At 51.9% G+C, this 15357-nt stretch overlaps 1 protein-coding gene across 2 annotated transcripts in view; it reads right to left on the bottom strand.

Annotated features, from left to right (window-relative positions):
* Window positions 1–13687: 13687 nt before the first annotated feature.
* EPHB2 (EPH receptor B2) overlaps window positions 13688–15357 on the bottom strand; it is a 124613-nt gene continuing 122943 nt past the window's right edge. For both annotated transcript variants that reach the window (XM_030327133.1, XM_030327134.1), the window contains exons 14-15: window positions 14377–14532; window positions 13688–13868 (exon numbers count right to left, since the gene is read on the bottom strand). In XM_030327133.1, the coding sequence (XP_030182993.1) occupies window positions 13760–13868; window positions 14377–14532 (265 nt within the window). In that variant the 3' untranslated portion in view covers window positions 13688–13759. The remainder of the gene's footprint in view (window positions 13869–14376; window positions 14533–15357) is intronic.

The raw sequence follows: 15357 nt of genomic DNA, 5'->3' as shown, positions 1-15357 counted from the left end.
CCAACACAACCCCCTCCTGAACTCCTAGCAACCACCAATCTGGTTTCCATTTCTGTAATTTTGTCATTTCAAGAATATTATGTGTATGGAGTCATACAATATGTAATTTGGGGGGGACTTTTTTTTTTCACTCAGCATAATTCTCTGGAGATTTTCAAGTGGTCGCAAGTATCAACAGCTTTTTTCTTTTTGTTGTAGAGTAATAGTTGCCCCACAGTTTATTTAACCATTCATTTGATGAAGGATGTCTGGCTTGTTTCCAATGTTAGGCTATTACGAATAAAGCTGCTAGGAACGTTTGTTTACAGGTATCTGTGTGAACATAAGTTTTTTATTTCTCTGGGACAAATGCCCAGGAGTGCAACTGATGAGCCATATGGTAGGGTTTTTGTTTGTTTGTTTGTTTTTGTTTCTTTTTAAAGAAACTGGTGAACTGTTTTCCAGAGTGGCTGTACCATTTTATAATCCAATCAGCAATGTATCAGTATGTATATGTATGTATACACACATATATATATATATATATATATATATATATATACAGTTATATATGTATATAGTTTCCCTGCATTTGTGCCAGCATTGGTCACTATTTTTGTAATTGTAATTTCTTAATCATGAATGACGTTGAATACCTTTTCATGCGCTTTTTTGCCATCTGTATATCCTCTTCAGTGAAACGTCTCTTTATGTCTTTTGCCCATTTCCTGATTGGATTTCTAAGAAATTGTTGAGTTTTGAGAGTTCTTTACATATTCTAGATACTAGTCCCTGGTTTCAAATATGTTCCAGTCTGTAGCTTGTCTTAACAGACTTAACGCTCTCAAAAGGCGTGCGGTGTTATCTCATTGTCTGCACAGCTTTGGCCCCTGGGTCATTGCCATTGTCTCTTCTCTGTCCCTTTCTGGCTTTACCATACTTCCCTGGCCGAACCCTGGGCTCCCTGATTTGTATCTCTACCCCTGACTACTCCTCTGACTCCAGACTTACGTGCCCACCTGCCTACTGGGTATGCAGGATGCATCTCTGCCTTATGTCCAAAATGGGACTGTCAGCCTCACCCCAGACCAGTTCCTCCTGTAGTCTGTCCATCTCAATCAGTGGAAGCTCTGCTTCTGCTGTTGCCCAGGCTGGACTCCTGGATCCCCACTTTCTCTCACATTCATCCCATCCGTAGGTCATGCAGACTCAGATACCGAGTCTGTAATCCAACCCCTCCTCCCCACCTCTGCTCTTCTGGCCATTTCCAGGCCACCATCCCCTCCCTCCAGGGTTATCATAGTGATTTCCTGTCTCCCCATTTCCATCCTTACCCCCTGTCATGGTTAGTTTTCTGTGTCAGTGTGACGAGGCTAAGATACTCGGTTATTCAAACACTCGTCTAGGTGTTCCTGCGTGGGTATTTTGTGGATGTGGTTAACATCCACAATCAGCGAACTTTAAGTAAAGGAGAGTACCATCGATAACCTGGGTGGGCCTCATCTAATCAGTGAAAGGCCATAAAAGTAAAACTGCAGTTCCCAAGCAAGAAGGAATTGGCCTCTGAATGCGGCGGCAGCTCCCCCTGGAGACTTTCCAGCCTTTCAGCCTCCCTACAGACTTTGGGTTTGCCCGCCACATCATGTAAGCCAATTCCTTGAAATAAATCTCTTAATATATATCCTAGCGGTTCTGTTTCTCTGGAGAACCCTGACTAATATACTCACAGACATCAGTCTACAGGACACTCAGAGGGATCCTTTTAAAAGTCACATCACGGCACTTGTGTTCTCAGACACTCCTAGGGCTTTCATTTCATTCAAAGAAAAACTAAAGTCTTTATCATGGCCTACAGAGGACCCCGGTTCTTCCCACTGGCCTCTTGTTCTCTCTGCCTCGGCCATTCTGGCCTTCTCGCTGCTCCTTGTACCTGTCAGGTATCCTTGGCCTTTGCTCCTGCTGTCCTGCCTGCACGGTTCCTTCTCCAGCGAACCACTCACGGCTCCCTTCCCTCCGATGTTTACTCACCTGTCACCTCTGTGAGCCCTTCCCTGACCACTCATTCTTGCAAATTGATGATTTTTTTTTTTAACCTATGTCTGTACCTGTGTAACTGCCACCTAGACCGAGGTGTGGAACACTTCCAGCCTCTCCTGTGGTTCCCTTCTCCACTTCCTGGAAATAACCACTCATGAATTCTACCACCATTGATTAATTTGGCTGCTCTTAATCTTTTTAAAAATGAGGTCTTAGATCATGCATTCTTCTGTGCCCACTATATTTTATTTTATTAAAAAAATTTTTTTTAACATTTTTGTATTTTTGAGAGAGACAGAGACAGAGTGCAAGCTGGGGGGTGGGCAGGGGCAGAGAGGGGGAGACACAGAATCCAAAGCAGGCTCCAGGCTCTGAGCTGTCAGCACGGAGCCGGACAGGGGGCTCGAACTCACAGCCACGAGATCATGACCTGAGCTGAAGTCGGACGCTCAACCGGCTGAACCACCCAGGTACCCCTGAATTCTCCATTTTCTAGATGATGACATTGAGGCTCAGAGAGGTGAAGCAACTTCCCCATGTCACACAGCATTAATGTCAGAGACAGGATTTGAACTGTGATCTGCCTGAACCCAAAGATCGTGCTTATAACCTGCTGTGTTAGTCCCTCCATGAAAGAGAATCTATACACTCATAGACAATATGTTCTTAGGGAAGGAAGGCATATGGGGCATAAAGGTATTGATTCATTCAGAAATATTTTCTAAGTGCCTACTGTGTGCCAGGCAATGTACTAGCACCAGGGACATAATAATTAGCAAAACAGACACATCTGTATGTTTGTGCTTGTAGTTCTGTGTGCATACCTGTGTGTTTACTATAGTGAATAAATACATGCACATTTGTGTCTGGAGTGCTTGTCCATATGTGTATTTGCAAGTGTGTGTCTTTTGTTGTGTATGTGAGTATAACTCTGTGCCCAAGTGTGTAGGGATATGAGACAACACAGTTTTGGAGAAGACCGTCTTGGTTCTAATCCTGGCTCCTGCCCTTACTAGCTGTGTAACTGTGGGCAATCTTCAAAATGCTGTACCTCCGTTTTCTTATTTATCGAATGGAGATAATGTCAGTTGTCCACTTTCTGGCATGCTTTAAGGGATTGCTACTCAAGATATAGATAGGACTCGTGCCTGTCCTAGAACTGTTTGTTTCTGGTCTATGACAAGGTAGGTACAGATATTACAGAAATATTTGTAGCATCGTGACATTGCCATAGTATCCAAGTGTGAGATCAGGGACAGGTCTCATGTAACAGGGTATAAACAAGGTTGGGTGTTGAATTCACAGTAAGACCTTATATTGATCGACAAACAACTGGAAATTAACAAAACAAAACAAAACAGACCCCCTCCCCCCCAAGCAAACCTGGTCTTTCACCACAGATAGTTTGAGAAGCACGGGTTTAAAAGATTAAGCAGGATGATAATGTGCAGAGCACTCAGAACCACGCCTGACACAGAGGGAGGATTCTGAGAGTTACTTGCGGTCATGCTGTGGGGTAATTGTTGTGTATATGTGACTTGATGTGTATGGGGTGAGTCTGAACATGAGCCTGCAGCTATGGGTGTATGTGTGCATGCATGAATGTGCGGGTGCGTGCCTGTTTGTAGCTGATGGCAAAAATATGTGTGTATAAACACGAGTGCCCCTGGATGAGGGGGGACCTTATGCACGTGAGTGAGTATGTAGGGGTGGGGTCTGGGGTAAGGGGATTGGGGCAGGCTTCAGCACATTTCTTGCTGCCTCGGGACCCTCCATCACCAGGGGGAGGGGGAGGAGGGGCCATGGCAGCAGCAGCACTAATATAGTCTCAAATTTTATTACTGTGCCATCCAGGGGGCATCAGGGGAGGAATGCCAGCAGTGGGCAGGGGTGCTACCGGCCCCAGGACTCCACACGCTGAGTCAGCGGGGTTTCTGGGGCAGGGCTGGCCCAGGCACACCCTTTGGTCTGATGGGAGTGGTGGAGACTGGGGGGAGGTGGTGGTGGGAATGGACTTTTTCTACAGTCTCACCTGGCATGGGGGGGGGGGGCGGGGGAGGGGATTCCATGGCTCTGACACCAGACCTAGTGAGAGTCTATGGAGAAAACTCCTCCTCTGTTTCTCTTTTCTCCTTGGTGACATCTCTTGTCACTGCGATGTCTCTGTCCCTGTGAAATGACAGACCGCAGACGCCCATAAAAAGCCAGGAGGGGCAGAGGGAGGTTGCAGCTACTCCTTGGGTGGGAAGGAAGTGCAAGAAGAGGGTTTGGTGAAAGAACTGGGGGGAGGGGTAGGAGACCTGGGGCAGCGTCCCTGAGCTGGGGCAACTCTCCATGAGATTGTGCTGGATCTAGGGGGAGCCTGGTGTGGACCAGGGCCTGGGCTCGCCAGTGGAACTAGTAAGGGATTCATACTTCTCAGAGGAACTGGGCTGGGACAGACAGAAGCTGTCTCTGGCATTGAGTCAGAGGCCCCAGGATGTCTAAGGAAGGTCTTAAGTTTGCACACTGGGCTCTAACTGTGCTGTGTGCCCGCAGGTGGTATGTGACCCAATTGGCCTCACTGTGAGCTCTCAGAGTCTCCTCCACCCGGTACCCTAAGCCCTGAGAGGGGCTGGCAGCCCTGAGGTCTGTATGTACAAACTGGTATAAAGAATCATTTATTAGTTTTTAACATGGTAGTCACGTTTCTATTTGTATTACTTACATAGTAATTCACAAAATATATCAATGTTGACTTCATACCTTTGTATCTGCTGTTGCCTCTACATGGAACACTTTATCCTTAGCTTCCAGGAGAACTCCCAGGCATGCTTTAGAACCCCAGTCAGGACCCCTAGGGGCTCCCATTCAGGATTAATGGCACCTTTCCTGGAATCTACAGGCACTTTGACTGTTGCACGCGTTGCCCTGAGTTGTAATAACCTGAGTGCCTACTGGTTTCCTCCACTGACTGGGGACTTCCATGAGGGAGGGCACATGTCTAAGTCACTACAGTATTCCTAGTACCAGCCTCATGTCTGGCACTCTGTGGGTGCCCAATTCATGTGCAGTGAAGTCAACCAAATGCCCTGATGAGCTCTCCAGGGCAGGATGCACATTTGGGTCATTTATGTTTCCCCCAGGTATCTAATACAGCACATTTCATGTACTAGGAATACAGTAAGTAATTTTTGATTGAATAAATGAGTATTGAATGAGCGAATCAAAAGACAACCTCCTAGATCCCATTCCCTTTGACTTCGACCCCATCGCGTTCCCAGGCCTGACTTCAGCCTCAGTCCTGCTCTACCTCTAATCCTCAGAGCATTACCCAAGCACTGGTTCTCCAAGTCTGCTCCCAGGAACACTGGTTCCATGAAATGCTCTTTCCAGCATGGGAAAGGCTGCAAATGATAACAGCTTTTTAGACGAGCCCTTTTCACATATTTAAGGCTCTGCCATATAATCCTCACTACACTCTAGGTGATTGGTTTTATTGCCCCGTTTTACAGACATGAAAATGAGGCTCAGAGCAGTTATACGACCTCTCCAAGGACACATAGCTAACAAACGGCAGAGTTGTGATTCCAAGGCTAGGATCCCTGATGGAGACATGGGAATCTTAAACAGGACTGAGTGTTCTTCGTAGTGTTCCAGTTCAACACCCTACTCCAGCCCAGGACAAATCCCCACCCCAACCCCAATTCTAGTCCTAGCCCCGGCTCCATTCTAAGCCCTGGAAAACTCCTAGCCATGCTTCAAAACTCTGCTAAGAACATTTAGGGGTGCCCATTTGTTCCCTGGGAAACCTCAGTGGGAAAACAAACAAAGAAACAAACAAACGAACAAGCCATGAGTCAGAGCAATAATTTTTACAATTCACATTTATTTTGGAAAAAAAAGTTCTGCTAAAAATACTCCTACAAAGGCATTGGAGTAACAGGATCAGGGTTGCTCATGGACATAGCTGGTGAGATTTCCTTGGTCATAGCAGTGGGGAGGAGCTAGGTCTGACCCACAGCCATCGGAACCCCAGCCGCATCACTTCCCAACACCCCAGCATTGTCAGGAAAACCCATGTGCACGACCAAAGGGAATAGGGTTCAGTGAAACCCTGCCAGACCCCCTGGTCCCTGGTTGAGAGCTCTGGCCTGCATGGCCCAGGCTGGAATGGACACCTGGGTTGTGGAGGGAGGAATCCAAATGCTCACTTCCACCGCCCATGGCTCTGACAGTGGCTCCAGGAGGCCATGGTCAAAGAAAATGTGCCCTGAACAGAGTTCCCCCACAGAGATCTGGATTTGATTGGCAAAGGGTCTGACAGGGGGTGGGGCTGAGTAGGGGCCACTGGTAGCAGCATAGCATAGTGTTGATGAGGGCAGATCCTGGGGTCAGAGACCACTGGCTGGCTCTGTGACCTGGGAAAGCCACCATACACGTCTCTGAGGTTCCTAGTCTCTGGGATGGGAATCCTAGTCTCTGATTGTACCTGTCTCACAGAGCTGTGTGAGGGTGAAGCGAGACAATGTGTATAAAAAGTTAAGTGCGTTTCCTGGCACATCGTTGGCACTCAAGAAATAGCAGCTATGATTAGGATTTGGGGCTGGGCATGATCAACCAGTAATTACTCTTCTCTGGAGTCCAAAGAGGCTGGTTGTCAGGAAGTGTCCCTGCCAGGCCTGCCCTGGGCTGGCCCCAGGGACTCAGCTTTGTGCCCCCTGCTCAGCAGAATCCCTGTCCATGGAAGGGAGGGCAGCCAGACTGACCACTCGTTCCGACCAATCCAGAGGCGCCTCCTTGGCCTTCCAGATCCCATAGGCAGTGGCCTCACCGGAAAGGGTGAAGGGTCCTTGGCATCAGGCAGGGGCTGTGTAGCCATGGACACTGCAGCCCAAGTGTCAGTGGAAAGGCACCTGGTTCTGGGGTTTGTAGTAAGACCCTCTGGTTGCCCAGTGTTGAGACTCTGGCTCTGAACAGCAAGGTGGGGCTCTTGGGCAGTTTCCTAAGCCAATTCTTTGCCTTGGACCTTCCTCTCTGGTGGGGAGGGGGATGTTCCACCCCAAATAAGTAAGTCCCCTCCCAGATGGAGCCACTGAGGCCCCTACTTGGCTTCTGAGTTAGACTGTCTTGCCCACAAGCTGGTAGGCACTGTGGCCTGTGTGAGGGCTTTGCTCAGCTGGGGCACCATCCCACTGGCCACTGGGAGGGCCAGGTGTGGGCAATTCTGCCACTTACCCAGGAAAGGAAGTCAGCGTCACACTCAAAAGGAGGGTCCTGGGCCCTTGCGAGGGTCCATCTCTGACTCAGAGAATGGAGCTGTTGCTAATATTTGATATTAGCTGTTTTTCTCCCCATGTCTCTCACTCTCTCTTTGCGCTCTCGTCACGGCTAGGGCACTCAGGTTTAAGGACCGAGGATGAACGATGGGACTTGAAATTTTAAGAACTATCAGTATAGAATCATAGGGTGATGGAATCTTAAAAACATGAAATTCTTCTGTTAGAATCTTAGAATCACGGGGCTTGCAATCTTAGAATCTTGGAATCTTTTCTCCGCGGGATGTTAGATTGGACTTTTACAGTCTCGGCGGGGCCCCCAGAGTGCATGTGGTCCTGGCTCTTACCTCCTCCCTCTCCCGTTCCCCTCCTCCAGCAGGGGCTGTTAAACCCTGAGTAGAGACAGGGTCCTTTACTCCCTCTTCTCCCTCCAGGGAAAGCCATGTTTTAGTCTGGGTAGCAGAGGTTGTCGGGGGCTGCATATGTGATGCTCTGGGCCCAGCTAGAAGACCCATCCTGACTTTGCCTGGCCCACCTGGCCAGGTGTTGAATGAACAGGCCTGGATTGTAGCCTTGGGATCTGTGGGGGTCTCCATAGGGTGGCCTGGGTGGGCTGCTGGGCCCCTGTGAAGTATTAAATTCCTGTTTCTTCTTGCTGTATCAGCTTTCCTGAGGCAGCCTTCATGCTGTGGAGCTAAACTCAGACAGACTCTGGGTCTGGGGGTCTTTCTAATTTTCCTGAAAGCTTAGCTCAGTCTGAACACATTCCTGAGGGTCAGCTCAGCCCCCACTTCATGGGTCCTAATCCATGTCTGAGTTGGGGCATCTTATCTGACGATGTCTTGCTTTTTCCTAATCCCTGTCTACGCCAGAACCTCCCTCCCTGCAGACATCAGGGCATAGGTCATTGTGGGGGAAGTGAAGACATTTCAGTGTCTGGAGGAGTCTCCTAGAGGAGTTTATTAAAAATAGAGGCTGGCCTCAGGGGTTCTGACTTACGGGGTCATGGTGCAGCCCAGGAATCTGCAAGATGAACGGCCCAGAAGATTCTAATACAGGTGGCTGATGGCAAAAGTTTTGAAAGATCCTATGAGGCAGGAAGGAGGGAACACTAAAGGCAGATGGCTTGCTTGGGATGGTCTGGGAATCACCTCTGGGAATCGGTTTCCTCACCAGCAGAGAGGGGATGATAACACCAGTAAGAGCCCCACACAGTGTACCAGCAATTAGTACCCTGCCCGTGGCATCAACCTCCTGAGGTGAGCCTCCCAGGGCAGCATCCCTGAGCCTTCCTGTGTCCCAGAACAAAGGACAAGTCACTGCCTTTGGTTTCCCTGAAGGGGAAACTGGCCAGCTCCAAGGTCATTCTTCATGCTAAATTATATGGCAGGAGCCATTTCCTGGGAGTCTGTCAAGGCCAGCAAGTGGTATAGGCGTGTGCAATGTGGCTCCCTAACTTCTTTCTGGGTTTCCCCAGCACAACACACTACTGAAAACGGCAGGACCCCAGACAGACCCTTCCAACACGTCTGGGTAATCTCGGCAGGGCCAGGCCTCCCGGGGCAGAGACAGGCTTCCTTGGGCAGTGTGCGAGCCACCCACCCAAGCCCGAGGCCCTGCTCACCCCTGCACTCTGCTCTGTGCCCCCAGGGCTCTGCCAGCATGCTGGCCTGCCTTCCCACGCCACCACCGCCATCCGCATCCACGCAACTCTGGTCCCGAGTGGCAGCTCCCTCAGTGCCCGGCAGCTCTCAGCGGGGCCTGGCGGAAATGGGGTGAAGGTCAAGTGAGTGCAGCTGAATTAGGAACCAGGTAGCACAAAACCCACCCTGCTGTTCCAAGCAGCTGAAATGACTCTTTGGATTATCTGCCTCAGTGAGTGAGGATGGACAATGAAGCAGCAGGGCTTGGATTCTCCTGGAAGAAATGAGGGCTTTTCCAGGGGGCTCTTCCTCCAGGAGGAGAGGGGGAGCTATGAGGCATCCTGCCATCCATCTGATGGCTGGACGGACTCTTTCTGCTAGAACCCAATGCTCCTTCTGCTGCTCTTCTGCTCAAGAACCTGCTGTGGCTGGACTGGGCATCACGTTCAAGCTACTTCACCTTCCTCTTCAATCAACCCCCACCTCCCACCACTCCTTTGGCTCATCCAGACCTGACTCCTCATGGCTGGACAATTCTGGCCTCTGCATCTCTGGTTATACTGTACCTCCCACCTGGAGTGACCTTCCTCTCAACTTCTGTCATTTTCAGGACAGCCTCCTCCACGAAGGCCTCCCTGACAACCCCAGTGGTTTGAGCATTCTCTTCTCTTACCAACCAGCGTCAGACACTGACCGTGTGCTTCATGTCACCCGAGTGTGGTGGAGTGGGCATTGGGAACAGATGAACACAGCCCTGCTCTGTCCCTTCCTGGCTGTGTAATCCTGAGGAAGCTACTTCCCCTCTCTGAGCCTCAGTCTCCCCTCCCCCCCCGTCCACCTATGGGAGAAAATAGTCCCTCCTCACAGGACGGTGGCGTAGAAAGTGTTTCGCATGCCAGGCTCGTCCAGTCCCATCTTCTCACTTTACAGATGGGAGACTGAGGTTCAGTGAAGGCAAATGACTTATCCAGATTCATGTCTCAAGTTAGTCATAGGACCAAGGCTGCCACTCTGGGGTCAGGGTGTATTTCCCCTAGCATCATGGGGCATCCTGTCCTTTGAATGCATTTACCCTATTTGGCAAGAGTCTTCCAGCCTTTTAGTACCATCTTGGAACCACGGGGGCCCAGGAGAGAGCCAGGAGTGCCCGAGGGCTAGCACTGGGGTGGGTGGTGGTCTGGATCCTGGGTCCTTCCTGTGCTTCAGCCAGGCAGAGGAAGGGCTGGCTGGGCATGGTTCGGAGCTCCCTGTCTTCTGGGATGAGCCCCTGATTTGAGAGGGTGCAAGGCTAGTGACTGCACACAAGGGGGTAGCAGAGAGCTCCCTGAGAGGTGGCAGCATGGGGACCAACCAGAAATGATGGACAAAGTCCAGCTGATGCCATCTGAGCAGGAAGCACCACTGGTTAGTAAACAGCACTGCCCCAGTCCCTTAAGTGTCCCCGACTGCCCTCACATCCCAGCCCCTACTCTGAGGCCTTTTGGTCTAGCGCGAAGGCTATCATCTATTTTGATTGATCCGTCCACATTTCACCAGTTGATAGAAATTTTGAATATCATCCCCCAGGAAGAGGCCTGCTGATCAACAATAACCCATTCTGGGGGCTTCTGGGGCAGTAGGAGTGGAGTAGGAGTACCAGCCTGGCCCTACACACGTCTGCTTGTCACACCCTCCGAGAGCAGCTGGTCCCCATTTCCATGGTGCCCTGGCCCGTGTTTACAAGGCGGCTTTCTTCCCTCCAGTACCAACTGTGTGCAGAGCAGCCGGAAAGTCCTCTGACACTGCGGGGCAGGTGGGGGCTGGCACTTGGGGAGGTTGAGCCAGGAAAGGATTAGTAACCAGGCAGCGGGAGGCTCGGAGCCGTGTGCCCAGGCGAGTGGGTATTATCAGCGGAAGGCGCTTGGCAGAATGGCCTGCTGCTCCCCGCCGAGAAGCAAGCAAGAGGTGGTGGGGACAGAGCTGCCCCAGCAGCAGGGAGAGGTGGGCTTCTGCCCACACCCGAGGCAGTCACAGTGATACCTGTTACCCTGAAGTGGGGACACAGAGGGTCTGGGTGGCATCCTCACTCTGAGAAGCAGGCACAGGGGGGCCCGGGACCCCTGAAGACTCGGCACTCAAGGGTGGATGGGCAAATGAGTTGGCGAGCAGGCACCAGCCTAGCAGCTTAGGACAGGAAGCCATCTGACAGGAAGCACTGAGTGCCAGCCCTGTGTGGGGCCCCAGAGTAGTGGGGGGCGGGCTGGGGAGACGGAGTTAATCTGAAGAGCATCAAGGCAGCTCCCTCCAGAAGGTGACCTTGTGTGTTAGGACAGCTGCCACCCGTGCTGGGCAGCTTTGGGGCACAAAGGGCAGCTGGCTGGGCCAAGGCTGGCCAGTTCGTGGGCAGCAAGCCAATGTCTTCCCTGTGGCTCACTCTGTTGTTCCCCCCGGGGGCCCATGCTCCCCTCTTAATCCCTTCCTTCCCTTTACATCTTGGGCTCTGAGAACAGGTGAGTGACAGACGACAGGCTGGGCCAGGCTGCCCCATGGGCCACCTGCGGCTGGGATCCTTCCTCCTGGTCGGTCTCCCATGGACAAAGGGGAAGGTCCTGAGATGTGGTGTCTCTGCCTCTCCCTCCTCAGCCAGACTTGATATCCACAGCACATCCGCCTCCCTGCCTCCTCCTTCCACAAAAAGATTTCTGATTACATGGAAGTAGGAGCCCATTTGCACAGAGATTGGTGTTGACCAGGATAAGGGGATCTTACCTGTGGCTTTGACTGGGGACCCATGGCTACCCCAGGACCCTCGCACTACCACTATCACAGCTTACCTAACACCCGGACCCCCTTCCTTTGGCCCAGGAGAACCGAGTGCACCCCTGTCAACCTCCTGCTCCTGATGCCTCCCGAAGCGGCTCATCCTGATTTGCAGGGCATTGAACATGAATTCCGAGCCACTTCCAACTTGCTTCTTCTGTTGCCTGTGCTTTTGACAAGCCAGAGCCAGAAAGGCCACGTGGACCTTTGGTGTCCTCCATGTGTTTTCTCAGCCCTGGGCCTTCTAGAACCCCGGGGAAGGAAGCATCCCTTAAAAGAGCATCATGGGTCACTTGACATGCCCCAGGGTGCCAGAGTCTCTCTTGGAACTTACAGAGAACAGGGGTCATTTTATAACTAAAGTGTTTATTTCCATTCAGTTCACTAACCGATTGTTCTGCTCAAGTGCCTGCATTTGCTCACAGGAGGGAGTTTGTAGCCAGACCTCGTGGCTGATGGTTTTCCCACGGCCAAGACCTTCAGACCTGGGTGAAGGTCTGGGCTGGGGGTGGGGGGAGGGGGTGGGAGAGAAACCATACGCTTTCCCCCCAGTGGAGGGAAGGAGCGCCTGCACACATCTCTGAGGGTGACACTCTGGAGGGCTGGGATATCACAGTGAATGATCTGGGGCCCAGTCTAGGCTCCCAGAGGCGAAACTGGGTTCTGGCCATCCGAGGGCACTCAGGAACCTCGAAGGGGCCTATTTGTCTAGAAAGTACTGGACAGACTGGGGCAGAGGGCGGGTGGAGAAGTGGGCAAAGTCGTGTGATTCTGCAGCCCTAGGGCTCACTTCTTTCTCAATCTGGTGCTTTCAAAAACAGTCCTGGGTGGGGTGCCCCTCCACCTTGGCCCCTCATCCTCCCAAATCTCACTTGGTCTCTGAACGGCCCAGATGGCCCCGTGGCAGTTGGCTTTGGTGAGGCCTGGCAGCAGGGGGGAACTCTCTGCAGGGGGAGGAGGGAAGAGTGTCAATGAAAACCATATAAAAAATCCAGAAATGTGCATATAAAATCTCGCCCTTGGTGTATTGCCTAAGTCAGTAAGCAGAAAGCACCTTCTTCTTGGAGAAGGATCAAGTCCTCAAAAGGTAGGAAATGTCAAAGTGTCACTTCATTGTCATTAAAAAAAAAAAAAAACCCAACAAACAAACCCCCCAAACCAAATCCACCCCTGACCAAAATACCCCCGAGTCCACGAATTGCTGTAAACAAACCCAAATGCAGGAGCAATCCTTCTCAGTGGCAGTCGTCACTGCAGCATCGGGCCTGCAGGCAGGGCTATGCATCCTCAGGAAGGTTGACCTTGCCGGTGTCCCCGTGGTCTCCCCGACCGAGGAAGACAACAGCCCCCTTTCGGCCCCATGAGCCGACAGGAGAAACAAGTCTTTTTCATTGGAGTTTCTAAAATATTCTCCAAAGACAGAAAAATTCTTCTGTTCGCCCAGTGGCGGCGGGAGTGGAGTTTCCCCGAGTGGTTCTCGTGGCGGCTGCCTGGCCGCCCGCCTGCCCCGTCTGCCTGCCGTGTGGCTGTTGAGTGAGGCCTGGAAGAACAGCCCAGGGACAGGAGAGAAGGGTGGCCCCTGTCTCCCCCTTCACATTGGTTTTCCTGAAAGTGTTTCTTGGCTCTGGCCAGGTCGCCTTCCCAGAGGGAGTTGGAGAGAAACTGCTTTTGGTCTCCAATTGGGACAAATCGCGTGGATCTCCCAAGCCCTTTTTTTTTTTTTTTTTCTTTTCTTTTCTTTTTTTCCCCTAAGAACAATGATCACTTTCCTTATGAGAATCCTCTTTAAAAAATATTCCTTGTATTTCCCGCCCCCTCCCTGGATCTATTTTCTTTTGTCCCCGTTCCCTTTTTTCCATCATCTGAGTTGCACATATTCTTGGTGACGTCTCGTGGCTGGAGCGCTGCTCGGTTCTTCCTGCTGCCCGTGGCCTCCTGGCAGGTGGCTGACCCTGCGGTGGACGTGGACGGAGAACCAGGGGGCTGGCGTGTGGGGCGGAGTGGGGGGGGCTGGAGGAAGAGGTGAGCCGAGGCGGATGAATGTCAAACCTCCACAGACTGGATCTGGTTCATCTGTGCCCGCATCACCTGGATACTGTTCAGGATTTTTTTCTGGTGGCCAGCCAAGGTGACCCCAACCCGGAGAATGTCCCTTTAGGAGAGAAGCATGTGCGTTAGGAAATGTGGGGATGGAGGGGACTTTGGGCCAGGTAGAGAGCTGTCTGGGCTTCTCCAGGGGTGTCCTGCTGAAGAGAGCAAGGGAGGGGGGTGAGTGGGTGGATGTCTGGAGCAGGAGTGATGGGCTGGGGGTGGAAGGAGCGCGTGACTGGGAGTCAGGACACTCAGGGGGCACTGGTCTCCCCTGCTACGGGGAGGGAGGAGGGAACTTGCACTTATGAAGCGCCCGCTCACTTTATATCCCTTTGATCGTCCTACCAATCTCCCGTTTACAGAAGAAAACTGGGGCTGAGGGAGGTTCTGATTGGCCCATGGTCACAGGCAGACCCGGGTGGTGTTCTGAATATGACCCCAAGCTGGCCATCTTGTCCCACACATCCCTACTGGACACTGTGTGTCCCTCACCCTCCAGAGCCCCCTACTTAGTGGGATGGGTGGGGAGGGGTATTGATGATGGTGGGTGGAGGCAGCCGGGCACTTACTCCATCATCATCTGCGACACGACGTCGAAGGAGGTGAAGCCGGCATTGGCGAAGCTCTCCTTGTACTGCCCCATCTTGATGGCTTCCAGCCACTCATCCACGGTGTTAAAGCTGGTGTAGTCGGGGATCGTGCGGTCCAGCAGCGGCAGGTTGATTCTGGGGGTGGGGTGGGCAACAGAGATGGTCAGGGCATGAGCTGGGAGGGGGGGTGGGGGTAAGCATGGGCGTGGGCACACCGTGGGCTGCGTACCTGCACCTGTGTATCCATCTGCGTGAACAAAGGTGAATGAATGTATATGTACGCGAGTATTTCTGTGTGAGAGTGGATGTGAATTTGCACCTATGTAAATGAGCACACGTATATGTGTGGCTATGTGAGAGTGAGTGTGTGTGCAGGACTCCACGCTGAGGCCACCTGGAAAACCCAGGGAAGCCTCTGTGGGGACCTCTGAAAGGCTGGACCACCACAGTGAGGAGGGAGACGCTTCTCCAAGCCTCCTATTTGCAGGAGGAAGGAGTCTAAGTGTGCAGGACTAAGTGTGCTACTATTCCGTATTTCCTCCATCCTTCTCCACGCTGGGTGTGCTGTAGGAAGCTATGGGCTGCACCTCCAACGTCCAGACGAGGCTGGTGGCACTCGCGAGAGTGAAATGACTCTCACGGGGTTAAAAGCTCAGAGTGATTTTATCCGGAGAGTCAGGAGTAGCTGACGCAGGGCCACGGTGGGGATCGACAGGCAGACGCAAACACAAATTTTTGGACACAAAAACTTGGCAGGTGAAGGACTTGGGCCCAAAGAGTCTCTGGATACAGCCAGCCCTGGATCCTGAAGACACCTGGCTGGACACCCCTCAGAAACCCTGTGTGATAGTGTCCTGGAGAGAAAGAGCATACAAGGCCAGGAGAGACAGGGGTCTGGGACCGCCACCCAAGCAAGGCAGTGGTGACCTCAGGTCTGATGGAGCATGCCCTGGGCCCCCA

The sequence above is a fragment of the Lynx canadensis genome, chromosome C1 (assembly GCF_007474595.2).
Source record: "Lynx canadensis isolate LIC74 chromosome C1, mLynCan4.pri.v2, whole genome shotgun sequence".
Lineage (NCBI taxonomy): Eukaryota > Metazoa > Chordata > Mammalia > Carnivora > Felidae > Lynx > Lynx canadensis.
This window is presented reverse-complemented; position numbering and strand designations above follow the sequence as displayed.